The following is a 17,400-nucleotide window of genomic DNA, read 5'->3' on the forward strand; positions in this document are numbered from 1 at the left end:
TCTGCACCTTCCCCACCTCCCCCACCACTAGAGAAGAGAGCAGGAGTGGTATGATAACTTGCTCACAAAGCACTCGATTACCACCTCTGTTGGCAGGAGAGAGAGGTAACTTTAATTCAGAACAGCGTGAGACTCTTCAGGAAGAAAGGGCAGAACCCTTTGATTCATTTCCCAGGGAGCAGGAACCCAGACCTAATAAGCCAGAAACCAATTGGATGAGACCACTGCGGGAAGTTCCCATGAGAGAGGGTCTCGGTTTCGTAAATGTGCCCCTGACCAGTACTGAAGTGTGTAACTTTAAGAAAGAACTGACCTCCCTGATAGAAGATCCCCAGGGATGTGCCGAACAGTTAGACCAATTTTTGGGACCAAATATATATACAATATGGGGGTCTCGACATAGAATCCCCAGCAGGGGAACAATTGGTACTAACAGGTTTTGTTACCAACTCAGCCCCAGACATTAAGAGAAAATTACAAAAGACAGAAAATTGGCATGAGCAGGGAATAACCCAGCTTCTACAGATCACACAAAAAGCATTTGTCCAGACATCTGAGGATAAGCAGAAAGCAAAGGCTAACATTTTGATGCAAGCAGTTAAAGGAATAGTAGATGAGTAACAAAAAAAAAAAGGCAGGGACTGTGTGCCAGCTCCTGAATGTTGGGAGAAGTGCAGGGAGTGGGAGAGTAGAGACCAGAGATAATTTCATAAATCACGACTTCCCACTTCAGTCACTGACCAATATTGATTAAAATTCATGCTAAAAATTAAATGTCATAAATGATCGTTTTTCAATACTGTAGAATTAGCGAATTTAACTACCAGTTAATTCCAATTTATGAAATAAATTGTATTTAAATGTGATTTTGCACAGGGAGTACCTGAGAGTTGAGTGATGTTATAACATTTGCAGGGAGAAATGTTTGCGCAAATAGGGTGAGTTCTATACATCTTAACTTTAAGTGTATGTGAGATAAAGAAAGGATCTGATGTGTAAAGTGGCTGGATCAGCCAGTTGAAGGGGGAGTGTGCATGTCCCTTTAAGTACACTGTGGCACTTGAAATTGAGGCTTCAGGCTCTTGTCTTGCAGTTAGAGGTATGGAGCCCTATCAACACATTTAATACATTTCTTCTACACATTCAGCAGTCAAGGTCCGTGAGTTTAAAGATCACCCACCTCTGGAGAATAAAGATACCTCTGGGGATTCCTATGGGGATTCCTATAAGTTTAATCATTCATTTCTCTGGTGCATTTTCCTCTGGAGTGAAATTAATGCCTCAGCACAATTTCTCTGTATTGCCGCTGTTATTTAATTCATGATAACTTTCCCCCATTCATCAGGTTTATATTTAAATCCGGTAGTGCGGAAGTTACATTGTAAATAATCACGGAGGTAAACCCTGCGCAACTGGATTCAGCTTAATGGAGAAATAAACCTGCGAACTGGTCTATGGTGCTGTGTGAGTACTGCAATAGGTGGAATATGATTTAAATTGGTGGCATAGTTCAGAACAATTGGGTGCATAAGAATAATAATATCATTAAGAACTCACAGATCTTGTACCAGATGCTATTCAGTACATCTTGACTTAAGGACTGGAGAAATTGGCATGTTAGAATGAGATTGGCATGGTACCAATATTTCTTGATTCAATAATGACTCCACAAGCTCCAGGATTCATGCAGCAGAACTTTTAAGTGGAATATAATAGAAACTAGCCTGTACTTAAATTATTGTGTGTGCAATCCTCAGAAGAACATCTTTTAACTTTTTTTTGGTGCCTGTTTTACAGACTGTTTTAAATAAGGCCAGCTCCTGTGAGCTGTGGCACAAGGCATTTTACTTAAGGCAGAACTAAAGGTTGAATATGTTTCAAGTTCTCTTGCAGGGGCTCTTGTGCTGCAATGTCTGTTATGTACTCACTCTAACAAATTGGAGGGTTGTGCCCCATACAGACAAGCAGCTCCAACTGCATTTTAATAAGGTCTAACATATTCAAAACCCATGCAAATATGGTTTGTGTTTCATTTTACAATTTTTACACTAACACAAAGGAAAGTCAGATTGTTATTCATTTTATTAAAATCTAGTGATTGGTTATATGTAAAAGCATGGCAAGAGGATCAACTAAAACCTGCCTGGGATGGTCCCTTCTGTGTACTTTTAATTACAGACACAGCAGTAAGAACAAGAGAGAAAGGCTGGACCCACATTCAAAGAATTAATGACAAAGTGCCATAATGTTACAATTTTATTCGTTTTTTTTAATGGTTTATTCAGTTTTGTGTATTTTATTGCTGTTTTCAATGAGCTTTACATTTATTGTGGTTTTATTCAGTTCTTCTTGCATTTGATTGCTGTTTTCAATGAGCTTTACATTTATTGTGGTTTTATTCAGTTCTTCTTGCATTTGATTGCTGTTTTCAATGAGCTTTACATTTATTGTGGTTTTATTCAGTTCTTCTTGCATTTTATTGCAGTTTTCAATGAGCTTTACATTTTTTGTGTTTTATTAAGTTCTTATTGTATTTTAATGAGCTTACATGTATTCTTCATTGTTGTTTACTAATTTCTTTGGAATATTGTTCGTTAATGTTTTAAGCCCCCCTGGAATAGGGGCAGCAGAGGTTACAATTCAGCTCCTTTAGAATGTAGACAGGGCATAGATTTAATGTATAGTCATAATGGGATATAAGGGATCCCAATACGGACCAGGGGAATTAAACAGCTTTAGTGGAGTACTCTCGATGTTTTAAGTACTTCTGGAGAAGGGGTAGCAGAGGTTACAGATTGTACTGTTTTACAGGCTAGAGAGGGCATAGAGGCAAGGTATTTAGAATACGGATCAGGGAAACACAGTGGGGATAGGCAGTCACACAGTGAGGCACCTGTGTACACAGACTAACCGCAAAACAAACAATGTACATTTCACACAAAGGGGGAAACTAACAAGCTAACCGCAAAACAAACAGACACTTCACACAACCACGAGACACATAATCCCCCACCTGGCTCTCTCTCTCTGATCATCCCTGAAGGGGAACACCTGTTTTCAGGGAGCTGCTGCTCATCTGGTGCTTATATAACGTGGAAAGGAGCGAAGTAGAGTGCAGGGTGTCAAAATCCTCACAAAGGACATTGGATTGTACATGTAGCAGAGAGAGAGAGAGTTGACACATATGCTAATGTACACAGACAGGCTGCAACTCACAAGTTCAATGAATGTTAGCAGACAAGCTGCAACACACAGTTAAATCACAAGAAACAATCCCCCCCCCAGCTTGGTCTCTTTTCATCACCCCATGAAAGGGAGCACCAGTTTCCAACAACGTGAGCTGCTTGACACTTTAATATCAGGCTCCAAACAGCCTTCGGAGATCGGTGGCCCTAGGGTTCGGGGCTGAAGGGGACATCAGATACTAGCCACAATCAAACGGAACCGCCTGACTACTGCTACTCGTTCGCTGCTGAAGGCAGCGCTTCTCATAGACTGCGACTCGTTCGCTGCTGAAGGCAGCGCTTCTCATAGACTGCGACTCGTTCGCTGCTGAAGGCAGCGCTTCTCATAGACTGCGACTCGTTCGCTGCTGAAGGCAGCGCTTCTCATAGACTGCGACTCGTTCGCTGCTGAAGGCAGCGCTTCTCATAGACTGCTACTCGTTCGCTGCTGAAGGCAGCGCCTCTCACAGACTTCGTCGGGACAACACTTAACAAAGGTCGTGTGCTTCAAAGACACTGCTTCCATATTTCAACGTATGGGATGGACTAGACTCTTTACTGAGAACTGGAGCCTGATACTCCAAACCCTAATAAGCAGCTGGACTCACTCCCCTGACCTTCATGGTGCTCCCCTACCTAAAGACTTTACACAGACATTACAATTCGGTTATTGACCAGCTGGGTAAAACTACACCTTACACTTGAAAGATCAGTGTTACTGATCTAAAAGAAAAGTGAGGAAGGGGGGGGGGGGGGATCAGTCACACTGACACTAGTAACCAAAGATCAGTAACACTGATCATGGTGAAAGATCAGTATTACTGATCTAAAAGAAAAGTGAGGATTGTGAGAGATGGGAAAATTGACCTAAAATTATGAACATGGAAGAAACTAAAGTTCATCAGTAAAATGGCTGAAACCAGTTCAAACAGGATAAGTTTGGGGCTTAGGATGCAGGAAAGCAGAGTCAGCACGATTAACATAAGAATCTTCTATCCTTTGTGACAAGACCATAGGACTAAGATAAGGAATGGTAAGGTACAATAGAATGTAGGAAGTTGAGGTAGTCTGGATCAGATAAGGGTCTCCTAGCCCTGGACAGAAGTACCAAGTCATACATTTCTAATTAGCTAACCATACACAGATTTATACATATGAAATTAGCCAACCCTAGATAGAATGAGTCAACTCTGCATATCAAGAGACTGTAGCCCAGAGAATCAGGAAGGTGTGAATAAGGACAATGACATGAAGGGACACCAACAGGATACCCCCCCTGGTCCTCCAAGTGTACTGAAACTGCACGTAGGCAGGAAGAATTACCTATGCCAAACCCATTCAGGGGGCAGAAGAATGTAAGGGGGAGGGCATTCTGATACTGAAATTGACTGTATAAAAGTTGGGTGAGCCCCAGTATGTGTGTGTATTCCCAGGGTAAGGGGAAGCACCCAACTTTGCATTGTTGTAGTAATAAATGTTCTTTGTTCTCAATTTTTGTCTCGAGCAATTTCTTTAAAGGTACTTTAATTCCTAACATACCCATCTACCTGTTTAGATGGCTTTTAAAGGTTGTAGTTGTACCCACTTTTATTACTTTCTCTTGAATCTCGTTCCACATACCTGGCACCCTTTGTGTTGGAAAGTTTTCCATTAGGTCCTTTTTAAATCTTTTCCTTCTTACCTTAAATCTATCCCTCATTTTATACTCACTTGCCCTTGGGAACATTTATGACAGGGGCACCAGAGAGAAAAGTCCCAGCCTCCTCTTAGGTAACACCCTCATGCACCCTTTCCAGATTAACGATATCGTTCCCAGGGTATGATGACTAGAGCAGCACACCGTACTCCAAGTACAATCACATCAACAGATGGCACATTTGTAGCGTGAAGTCCCAGCTCCTGCTTTAGCTTTCATGTGTGATGTTTAATTTGAATAACTATTATGCATGTTCTTTCTGTTAGCTGCTCCCACCAACTTGCTGCTCACTGCCTCACAGGACCAGAATATTATTTTATGGGAGTGGAACTGTGAAAATAACAAAGTGAAAGCATTGCACTGTTGTCGAGGTCATGCTGCTAGTGTGGAATCAATTGCTGTGGATAACTCCAAAACCAAAGTGAGTTTCCCTCTTGATATTTTATGCTGGAGTAAGGGAACTAATGGAATGAGTGTTAAAGGGGACTGTTGTACATGAGAAACTTGAGTTACTGATAGCATTGCTATGCCAGGAATCTTGTGAATCCCCTAGCAAGGCAGCGAATCAGTGGAGAGAGACTAACTGTGAGGCTGGAGTTGGGCAGGCCAGACTGAGCAGCGTGTGGGGCTTGGACTCACCCCATTCAGCACAGATAACCTGGACCATTGCTGGGAGATGACAGCTTCATGTGTTGATGACTCACTAAGATCTTAGTCTCCCACATCACCACCTGTGGGATGTGGTCAAAAATGCTGCCTCCCTGGGCCTATCTGCCTCCAGCTCTCCCCAGACCAGAATCATCTCCGAGCTTGTTACCTCAGAAACCTCTGAGCAATTTGAGGAAAGGGTTTCTTCAATGACCTTCACACAAGGAAACTCTGTGGTTTAATGGCATTTTGTGGCGTGCAGTTAATTATTTTCTTGACCATAGCTGTATGGAGTATTTTTCTTCATCTCATTTAGTAATGTATTTTTTTTTTAGTTTTGCAGTGGCTCCTGGGACAAGATGGTAAAGATTTGGTCAACAGGTACTTAAGGATTTTGTCTGGAATTTTGGCTTCATTTAAAGTATTTGTTCACAAACTGTTCAACTCCTTAGGCCACCTTTTGAACTGCTCGTAATTAGTTTCTTGGCCATCTGCATGATGCAAGTTGCAGACAGATACAGCATTTCTTGAATAAAAGAGCACATTTTGTACAGGATAGAGTCTTAGTATAATTGGTAACAGAAACATAGGAGTAGGCCATTTGGCTCTTCAAGCCTACACCACCATTCAATATGATCATGGCTGATCAGTACCCAGTTTCTGCCTTTTCCCCATACCCCTTGATCCCCTTAGCCACAAGGGCCAAATCTAACCTACTCTTAAATATTGACAGGAACCAGCCTCAACTACTTCTTGTGGCAAAGAATTCCACAGATCTACCATCCTCTGAGAGAAGAAATTTTTCCTTGTCTCAGTCCTAAAAAACATTCCCCATCCTTAAACTGTGACCCCTGGTTCTGGTTTTCCCCAGCATTGGAAACAATACCTGCATCTAGTCTGTCTAATCCCTTAAGAATCTTATATGTTTCTGTAAGATCCCACCCTCCCCTCAATCTTCTAAATTCCAGAGAATACAAGCCTAGTCTATCCAACCTTTCTTCATATGCAAGTCCTTCTATCCCTGGTATTATTCTAGTGAAAGTTCTCTGCACCCCCTCCATGGCGAGGATGTTCCTTCCTCAGATAAGGAGACCAAAACTGTACGCAGTACTTCAGATGTGGTCTCACCAAGGCCCTGTACAGCTGTAGCAGGATCTCCCTACTCCTGTACTCAAATCCTCTTGCTATGAACGCCAACATACCATTCCCCTTCCTCACCGCCTGCTGCACCTGCATGCCCACTTTCAATAACTGATGCACAGCAACACCCAGTTCTTTCTGCATCTCCCCTTTTCCTAAACAGATACAATTTAGATAATAGTCCTCCTTCCTGTTCTTACCTCCAAAACTGCAGGGCTTATCTCAAATTTTTTTTTTGGTCATTGAATTATAAAGTTTTATAACATTATTTTGGCAGAATTGCCCATGTGCCTATAAATCTGATGCTGTTCAATATAGTTGTTCCTAACTGATCAAACAAGCTGCTCAAAGCTCTTGTGAGAATGTGTATTTGAAACACTTGCAGAATATTGTAGGAATGATCTTTGGGAGGCAAGTGCACATAAATTGCACAGGGTTATCTTAATAGAGTAAGCAGACAACAGGATGGACAGTGTTATTTCACAGTGTTATGCCTGAAGGATCATGCATTTTATCTTGGCTATGGAAATAGATCATTCACTTCTGTGTGCCACTGCCATTTGTGGTTTTGTATAATCCAAGGTGAGCCTTTCTATTGCTCTCAGTTGCTTCATTTCTCAGAATTAGTGGTTTCTCTTGTGGGTGGTTTGGACTTTAAAATCTTTCTATGCTGTACCATCTCAACTTTCTCATCATCCTTTCTGTTTGCGTTCTATTAGTTCCCAATGAGGATGAAGAAATGGTGGTGGAGGAGTGTGAAAACCGACCAAAGAAGAAACAGAAGACTGAACAGATGGGATTAACAAGAGTAAGGAGTTTTGTATTGTGACTTCTTGGGAGTCATAACTAGATCAGCCATAAAGTGATGTCTTTGTTTTGTTCATTCAAGGGATGTGGGCTTCACAGATGAGCCCATATCTAATTGCCTTTGAGCAGCCTTATTGAACCGCTACAGTTCTTGACGAATAGTATTACCCGTAATATTGTTAGGGAGAAAGCTCCAGGATTTTGATCCAGCAACATGTTTCCAAGTCAAGGTGTTGTGTTGCTTGCAGGACAACTTCCAGATGGTGGTGTTCCTGTGCTTTTGCTGACCTTGTCCTTCCCATGCAGTAAATGTTGTGGTTGTGGAAGGTTCTGTCTAAGGAGCCTTAGTGCATTGCTGCAATTAATCCTGTAGGTCGTACAAACTGCTACTATTGTGCTATGTGTCCGTGATGGAATGGGATACCTGTCACGTGGTCTGCTGCGTCCTGTCTGGAGTTGAACTACTTGAGTTGTTGAGATTGGACTCATCCAGGCAAGTGGACCGTGTTGTATCACACTCCTAACTTGAGCCTTGTATACAGTGGTCAGGCTTTGGGGAGTTGGGAGATGTTATTCACCACAGGATTCCTAGCCTCTGAACTGCTCTTGTAGCTACTCCACATCAGTTTCTGGCCAATAATAACCCTCAGGATATTGACAGTGGGAGATTCAGTGATGGTAAAGCCATTGAATGTCAGGGGGTTATGGCTGTATTTTCTCTATTGCCTGGCACTTGTGTGGCAGGAATGATACTTGCCATCTGTCAGTCCAGGCCCAAATGTTGTGTAAGTCTTGCTGCATTTGGACTGCTTCATTATCTGAAGAGTCATGAATGGTGCTGAACATTGGGAGATTATCAGTGAATATTCCTACTTTTGACCTTGCAGTTGAAGGTAGGTAATTGAAGGATACGATCTGGAGCAGCTATTCTCATCCTTTTTCGACTGGGCTGACAACTGTTCACAATATATGTAATGTATCTAAATTTACTGATGATACTAAATTGAATGGAAAAACAAATTGGGAAGAGGACACAGTCTGGAAGTGATATAATGGTTAGCATAAGGTAATCCACTTTGGATTATTATTTAAATAGTGGAAGATTAACTGGGAATGCAAGTCCAACTGAGAAATGATTTTGGATATGTTGAATATGCCCTTCCACAGACCCCCATGATGACGCTGTCTGGCCACTCCGAAGCAGTTTCTTCAGTCCTGTGGTCTGATTCTGAGGAACTGTGTAGTGCATCTTGGGATCATACCATCAAGATATGGGATGCTGAGACTGGATCCCAGAAGTGTACCCTGGTGAGTTCATAGCCTATCTGCTCCAGTTTAAACATCTGTGTGGGCAGTACAGAATTTATTTTCAAAGGAGACAATAGCAGAGTTGGGTAAAGGAACTGTTGCTGCAGCTTCTTTTGTTATAACGAAGAGTTTGTGGTTTAGTTCATTTGTGTGCTTGCTCAGGTTTGAGGACTTTATTTTAGATTTTCCTTGTCTGTATTGAGAAATGAAAGAACATTTCATTAAACCGATACCTTGTTGTTGAAACACTGCAGAGTAAGCTAAGCTTCTTTGGAGAATTCCCAATTAGAAAGTCAAAACTTATTTTTAGTTTCTAGTAGAGTGTGTTTATGATTTAAAAAAAAAACTAATTTCATGTGTCTTGCTACACTTCAGGAGTAAGTCCAGACAATGAGTACTATATAGTATTCCAGTGGTTGCATGTGTGTCTCATTTTTTTCTTCCAAAATAATTTATTGGACAAATTGTGGCTAAAAATCTTAAACTTTACAGGATTAAACTTTACTGTAAAGCAAGAATGAACATGTAATCTGTGTGATGTAGTTAAATCACATATGATGCATTGAATACTTCTTTGGCTTGGCGGACGAAGATTTATGGAGGGGTAAATGTCCACGTCAGCTGCAGGCTCGTTTGTGGCTGACAAGCCCGATGCGGGACAGGCAGACACGGTTGCAGGGGAAAATTTGTTGGTTGGGGTTGGGTGTTTCCTCCTTTGTCTTTTATCAGTGAGGTGGGCTCTGCGGTCTTCTTCAAAGGAGGTTGCTGCCCGCCGAACTGTGAGGCGCCAAGATGCACGGTTTGAGGCGTTATCAGCCCACTGGCGGTGGTCAATGTGGCAATCCTTGTACCTCTTCTTTGGTTAAATCACATATGATGCATTGAATACTACATCACAGTAAAAGCCCTTCGGCACACAATGTTCTGCAGACCTATGTATACCTACCCAAATAAAAGTAACCCTCTATTTTTCCTTTCATCCATGTGCCTGCCTAAGTCTCTTAAATGCCCCTATTGTTCTGTCTCCACCACCACCCTTGGTACTCAAGCATCTATCTGATGTGGTGTATTACTTTTGTGCTTTCTGAAACTGAATGTTTCATTTTCTGTCTTCTGCAGACTGGGAATAAAGTGTTTAACTGCATCTCATATTCCACTCTGTCCAAAAGGCTGGTTTCAGGCAGCACAGACAGGCACATCAGGCTGTGGGATCCACGCTCGAAAGGTAATATACAAGGAGTTTGACATGTAAGATGCTAATTTACTATAAATGTTGTTCTGTACCCCTTCTGCTCTGCCCCACATATTCCCATCAGTTTGATTCCATAACCTATCTGTGTGTGTATTTATATGCACACACACCCCACCGGTTCTATCTGGTCACTTTCTGCCATCATTCTAGCCTTCACTGCATTCCAAAACTGGCAGCTTTTGTCTAATCACCAATCACACCCTGGATCACCAAGTGATCCCATTGAATTTCTTGCCTGTCCACCTTGGACCCCTGTACTCTATACACTGTCTTCTATGTTTCTCCAGCTGGTTGTATTTAAATTTTAAAAATACAGGCCATTTCAGCCCATGAGTCCATGCTGCCCAGTTTACACCCTCAGTATGTTTTGAACGGAGGGAGCCCTCCGAGAAAACCCACGAGGAGAACTTAGAGACAGCGTGGGATTCTATCCCCAGTCTGATCCTGATCGCTGGTGTTGTGCTGACCACTATGCCATCCTTGCCACCCATTTTAGCTTCAGGTTCCAGCTTCTACACTCACCTGTGTGTGTGTCCATTAGTGGATCTGGTTTTGGACAGGAGCAGATTACAGTTGAGCCAATCCAAGTCCAAATCTTATGTCCACAGGTGCAAGAATCCGGGAACTTGTACCACTCCTGAGTTAAAGGCTGTTTAAACCCTTTAGTCTAAAATCTCTATTGACAGGGCTACCTCTTATTGTAGCATAATTTTGCACAAGAATTGCGATACAAAATTCAGTGGTTGATTTTGACACATTGAGGGAACGGGTCTGGTCTCCACCTATAGGATGTTAATATTGCACCAGATTTTATGATGCCTAAACATTTCAGTTTTATAAATGATACTGTTTGTTTATATTTGCTATAATTTTAAAGACCATATGCCAATATTTTCCAGGACATTATAAAATTAAAGTATTAAGCAAAATTGAGAGGAGAGATTAAACAGACAGGATTTACAATGTCTTGAAGTTAGATGCATGAGAGGAAATTATCCAGTGTTTTAGAAAAAGAAACAGGGATTACAAGCAGGGACTGACCACTTGGACAATGGTGAGAAAACTTTAGCAAAAAATAAACTGATGGAATAATTTAGTGGGTTGAACATCATCAGTGAAGGAGGGTTGTTGATGTTTTGGGGACTCAACCCAAAATGCCAAGAATTCCTCCACCCTTCCCCACACTCACAGATCCTCTCAGCCTGCTGAGTTCCCACAGCATTTGGTTTTTGCTCCACATTCCACTATCTGCAGTCCATATAACCATTTACGGAGTGGAAACAGGCCATGTTGGCCTTTCGAGTCCGCACCGGTTCACTGATTTTCTCCTGAAAGCTTTTAACCCCAAGAATTGTAGAGACTTTGGTGGAATTTTGATTATCAAGGATATTGATATGTAGGAAAGTGGGGTCGATAGAAAAAAAAATTGCGATCTTGAGTGACAGAGCAGATGCACTTATACTTGTAATCCCTGATACACTACGCAATGACCTTGGATTCAAAGATGTTTCTGGTTCTTGGTACTTTAATGCTACGAGGTCACTACAATTATCCTCTTTGTAAAGAATGGAAGTGTGTTAAAGCTTGTCTTTGGGTACATATTATTAGAAAAGGATTATTTACTGAACCTGTGGTAAATGTTTACCTTCTCTTGCAGATGGATCTCTAGTTTTGCTGTCTCTAACTTCACACAATGGATGGGTAACGGCAGTGCAGTGGTCGCCCATGAATGAATATCAGTTGATTTCTGGTTCTTTTGACAAACTGGTCAAGCTGTGGGACACACGAAGGTATCTTGGGAATTTGTCTGCAGGGGGATGGACAGCTGCTCTTTAGTAACGTGCAAAACCTCCATTTCCCTCCCCTGTCCAACAATAATGACGTAACTAGTTTGTTCTTCTTCCAGATAGATGGTTGTGGGATAGTTCCTCGATGGCAGCAACAACCCAGATTATAAGCAGATATCAATGTACGTTTGATTTGCGTTTAGTTGAAGATCAGACATTGATTTTTTAAAAGTGGCAGATTTTATCATATCGTTAATAAAATGCCTCTGAATGATTTACTGGAAAATAAGTAACATCCCTCTTAATGGATTGCTGGCTCCAGTTCAATAACCACCTGATCTGTGTTTTCCATTTTTATTTTGACCAACCTTTGCCTTGTCACTGATTGTATCCATAATCAATTAGGTTGGTTACACAAAAAGAATCTTGGATGAAGTGAATTTGCATTATGCTTGGACTTGCTCACACCCTATCCATTCAGTAAGATGTATTTATTACATTTCTGTTTTAGTTGCAAGGCTCCATTATATGATATGAATGCACATGAAGATAGAGTACTTTGTGTCGACTGGACAGAGACTGGGGTAAGTTTGCAATAAGGATTATAGAGGCAATGTTTAGTCCTTCATAACAATTACAGCACGGAAACAGGCCATTAGGCCCTTCTAGTCCCACCTACCTGCACAATGACCACAACCCTCCATCTTCTTCTCATCCATATACCTGTCCAGCTTTTTTTAAATAATAAAATTGACTCTGCCGCCACTATTTCTCTCGTTCCACACGGCTACCACTCTCTGAGTAAAGAAGTTTCCCCTCATGTTACCTCTAAACCTCTGACCCTTGTTTCAATCTCTCCTACTCTTAACGGAAATAGTCTATCCCTTTCATAATCTTAAATACCTCTATCAAATCTCCTCTCAACCTTCTATGCTCCAAAGAATAAAGACCTAATCTGCCCAATCTCTCCCTGTACTCTAGATGCTTAAACCCAGGTAACATTCTGGTAAATCTCTGCACTCTCTCCACTCTGTTTATATCCTTCCTATAATTAGGCGACCAGAACTGCACACAGAACTCTAAATTAGGCCGCTAAATGACCTTATAGAGGCAATATTTAGTCCTTCAGTTGGTATAAAGGAGCAACAGCTGTGATCTCACTAATGAATATTAAAAGAGCTATTTGGAAGTGTGCTAGATGGCATCCCAAATACTAATAACTGCATTGCTATGTCTACTGAAGTTTGATCTAAGTTACGAATACATTGGTGGTGAGACGACGTTTCCATAATTTAGCAAGATAAGGTAAGGAAATGAAGTGTGGTACACATCCTCTCTTACACTCGCTCTCCCGCACTCTATTTCTCTCACTCTTTCTCCATACCTCACTGCCTTGCATCCTCGCTCCTTCACCCACTCTTACATGTGCTCTCCCTCTCTTGCTTGCACTCTTTTTCTCCCACTCTCTCACACTCACGGGGACACTTTCACTCCTTTTTCTCACATTCACACACTTGCGCACTCACTCACATTACCTTTCGCTCTTTCACAGTCTCACTCTAACACACTCTCCTTCACTCTCTCCCATAGTCTTTTTTTACTCAGACACTATTTCTCTTATGCTCTCTCCCTTACTCTCACATTCTCCCACTCTTTCTCCCGTGCTCACTTTTGCTCTCCCTCTCTCACCATGCACATGACAATGCCTCTCATTATCTAATACACCTCTAGCAGATTATCTCTCGTCCTCCAAGTTCACTCAATCTTTACCTTATAAAGGCATGCACTCCCATCCTGGCAGATCTCTCTGCAGCATCCACATCTTTCATGTAGTGAGATGACCAGAAATAAACACAATATTCCAAGTGGTGTCAAAGATCTTATATAGCTGTAATATTATCTCACGGCTCTTGAATTTGATCCCACACTTAACGCAGGTCCATACAGGGTCCTAACAACACGATCAACTAAAGACATGGATCCCAAGATCTCTCAAGTATTCTGACCTACCGAAATTAACCAATTCACACTTTTCTGGGTTAAACTCCATCTGTGCATCCCCTTTGTAACCTCTGGCAACTCTCCAGCTGAACCAATCCACCACCTTCTCATCCAGATCATTCATAAAAATCTCAAAAAGGAGGGGTTCCAGAACAGATTCCTGTGGAACACCTCCATGCAGAATACAAACTGTCTACATTTGTGGGTAAGCCAATTCTGTATCCATAAAGCAAGGCCTCCTTACTTTCTGAAGAATCCTTGCATGGGGAACCTTATTGAATGCCTTACTGAAATACATGTACACTACACCCACCATACTACCTTCATCAATTTGCTTTGTTACATTCTCAAAGAATTCAGTTAGGCTTATGAGATACAACCTTCTGACAACGCCATGCTGACTATCCATCTAAATGAAAATCCTGTCTCTCAGGAACTTCTCCAACAGCTTGCCCACCACTCAAGTAAGACTCAGTTGTCTCTCTACTCCCTTTCTTGAACATAGGACCAACGTTTTAAACCCTCCAGTACTCCTGTCCTATCCCTAGTGAAGATCTTTGCCAGTTACTCAGCAATCTCCTCCCTCACTTCCCACAATAGCCTTGGATAAATCTCATCTGGCAACCTGTCTAACTTCATGCTTTTCAAATGCTCTTTCAGTCTGCTTTAAGTGGTCCTTTTCTCTGGTGAACACTCAAGCAAAGTATTAAAGTCCAACTGCAACTCCATACACATGTCTCCTATCACTCCTGATTGGTCCTACATCCTCTTGTTCTTTAATCCTACTTGCCTGTCCTTGCTTGAGCTCAATTTCTTTCTTCTAAACTATATTTTCTGCGTCCCTTGTACATAGGACCAGCAAATATTTTCTGAACATTTCCCTGAGTACATCCGCTCCTACCTTTATAGCGTCATTTTTTTCCCAATTTGTCTCATAGATGGACCTCACAGCCAGTGCTAGGCAAAAAGTTTGATTTTCTTGTATTAATTTTTTATTTAACCTTCGTAAGCCAAACTGGGGTGGAGAAGTTAATCCATGTTTTTCTCTTTTTCAGTTGCTGTTGAGTGGTGGAGCAGACAACAAATTATTCCTATTCCGGTATTTGCTGCCCACTTCTGGAGATGCAGCATGAGAATAAGGGAGAACCGAAACATCAACTGTGGAGACCATCAGATGATGAATACTATAGTTCTCACAGCAGTTTACACCAAATTGAGTAAGATCTGTTTGACTTGCATCACTGGTCTGGATCCTGTTCTCTCTGTCTGTACAACTGTGTGAGATTAATTGAGAAATACCAGAGACTAAACATTGAAACCTGGATGTGGCTTTGGACCAATATTATTCGTATCTAATGTGAGGAGATTATTTGAGCTGGGGGGGGTTTACACTTATTTTTAGTTCCTTTGCAAATTCAGTTAAAATTATGGCTATTCTGCTTAAAGGTACAGGTACCCCTCAACTTACAAATAGTTACATTCTTTCGAAAAAGAATAGTGCACCTACCATTTTTTTTATAATTAAATTTTGTTCAACACTGAAAAAACACTGGGCATGAAGAATGTTTGAAGCATTTAACTAAAATTAATTGCTGGGGATGCTAAAGTGACGGTCATCAATTTCACTCTCGCAAGAGCGGCAACAGAACCATCATAAGTAAGGGAGCACCTGTATCTGCATATTTACCTAGAACGTAATCACTCAAGTTCCTGGGCATTTAGTGGAGCAAACCAGAGAAAATAGGTCCCCCAAAAAACAAAATGGTGATGGAACAGGTCAGCTCTTACCTGGAAACATTGTTTACAATCCTGTTTAAAGAAGAAAATGATCATTCTAATGGTTTATTTCATTGACTATTTTGTCTTAAGTAATAAATATTAAAAGAGCTACTATGGTTAATTAAACTGTCTTTTGTGCCTCAATTTTCCAAATGTAAACACCAATCAAAACCTTTTTTTACAAATTGTCTTGAATCATCCTCCACCCCATCTTTTTCTCAGTCCATTCAGAACAATGTATCAAAGGAATCTTCTTGCCATATTTAAAGGTTGAAGTAGCCACCAATTGATTAGAAAGTTCAGTTCATGTAAATAAAGATTGTAACAATCTGCAGTGTTCTATTAACAAATGACTTTTCTAACAGAATAGAAAGTAATTCAAAGTCAGTACTGGGGATAGTTCACTTTTTTTAAAAAAACTAGATATTGGTCAAGATGTGGAAACATTTAACATATTGCTATATAGTAGTAGGGATTTATATTAAATGTTGGTAATAGTTCACCTGTTCATAAAGAGATAGAAATTTAATTCCAGACATTAACACATTTCAATACCTCCATTAGCAAAATAATAGTGAGTTTGTAAATGCAATAAGTGAAAAGTTACATGCTTTTGGCAAACTTGCATATAGTTCTGTTTCAATAAAAGTACATTGTTATTACATACACTCCAGTCATAAACTTCAAATTGTCTCAATATTGTATGTAAAATCATTGGGACAGACTATATAACAAAGTTTAATAAAACAAGTGTCATTGATTCCTAGGCATGAATTAAATACTTACCTGATGTACACATTCCAATCAGTACGACAGCAATTTTTCAACAAGTATTGCACAATCCAGAGACGAGCAGAAACCTTGCAGTGGATGTCTCCCTTTGAGTTTGATTGCTCCAACTTACTGTAAATATTTGTGTATAATGCAAGAAAAATGTCCTTTTTCCCTTCAAAAATATGGGGGTGAGGGAGGTCGTATTTTACACGAATGTTTACGGTACTTCATCCTCATGCAGTGAGTAGCATGTCAGAGTTGATGGTGCAGCTTCTTTAATAGGTTTCTACGGTGGAACGAAAGTACAATGGAACTTGTCCCACTCATTGTCTACATATTTAGCACCCTGAGCTTTGCCATTGAATATTTGCTATATACTCCTGTCATACACTTTGCTAATTAAGATTACCCTAAACATCAACATTTGAGCAGGGGGGTGATATAGTAACAATGTCAAGTGGGGAAAAAAAGTAGAAATCATGAGCACCCAAAAATTCTGCATTCGATTAGTAGAGTCACATACACAAAATAAAAGGCCCTTCAGTCCTAACACAACAATCTTGGATTAATTATCTCACTGTAAATTAGACATGTAGCCACAACATGAAAATTGATTAGCACCTCAGATATATCCTGGGGTGTGAATGATGAGTGCAGTCTTGTAGCTTCTCTGTGGTGCTGTGAAACCAGATTTGTGCTCAGCCTGGCTCTGCATAGGTTGAAAAGCAGATGCATTTTCTTCAGTTAGCATTCCTGCAGAACCTTATACAAAAGCTAGAGTACCTTTTAAGGCCTGATGAACTCTCAGCACTCATACTCACTGAGTTAGAACTGGCCCTCCAGCACACGTCATGTCCACTGCCCTCATCAGTCTGCCTTTTGGCACTTGTCTTGAAATGAGCAGGGTGTCGTCACCTACAATATGAATACAGAAAGACAATTGAGAAGCTAACAACCTCTCTCTAAATGTCAAGATAAAAGAGA

General features: G+C 40.9%; 1 protein-coding gene across 3 annotated transcripts in view; it reads left to right on the top strand.

Annotated features, from left to right (window-relative positions):
* The window catches only part of wdr12 (WD repeat domain 12), a 43,452-nt gene extending 27,684 nt beyond the window's left edge, over positions 1 to 15,768 (top strand). For 2 of the 3 annotated variants that reach the window (XM_069934448.1, XM_069934447.1), the window contains 8 exons: positions 5,187 to 5,341; positions 5,904 to 5,949; positions 7,428 to 7,516; positions 8,683 to 8,823; positions 9,943 to 10,048; positions 11,733 to 11,865; positions 12,374 to 12,446; positions 14,919 to 15,768. In XM_069934448.1, coding sequence (XP_069790549.1) covers positions 5,187 to 5,341; positions 5,904 to 5,949; positions 7,428 to 7,516; positions 8,683 to 8,823; positions 9,943 to 10,048; positions 11,733 to 11,865; positions 12,374 to 12,446; positions 14,919 to 14,996 — 821 coding nt within the window. In that variant the 3' untranslated portion in view covers positions 14,997 to 15,768. Of the gene's footprint in view, positions 1 to 5,186; positions 5,342 to 5,903; positions 5,950 to 7,427; positions 7,517 to 8,682; positions 8,824 to 9,942; positions 10,049 to 11,732; positions 11,866 to 11,981; positions 12,045 to 12,373; positions 12,447 to 14,918 lie in introns of those variants that run through there. The other variant, XR_011356483.1, reaches the window with a different exon arrangement.
* The last annotated feature ends 1,632 nt before the right edge of the window (positions 15,769 to 17,400 follow it).

The sequence above is a fragment of the Narcine bancroftii genome, chromosome 4 (assembly GCF_036971445.1).
Source record: "Narcine bancroftii isolate sNarBan1 chromosome 4, sNarBan1.hap1, whole genome shotgun sequence".
NCBI classification, from domain to species: domain Eukaryota; kingdom Metazoa; phylum Chordata; class Chondrichthyes; order Torpediniformes; family Narcinidae; genus Narcine; species Narcine bancroftii.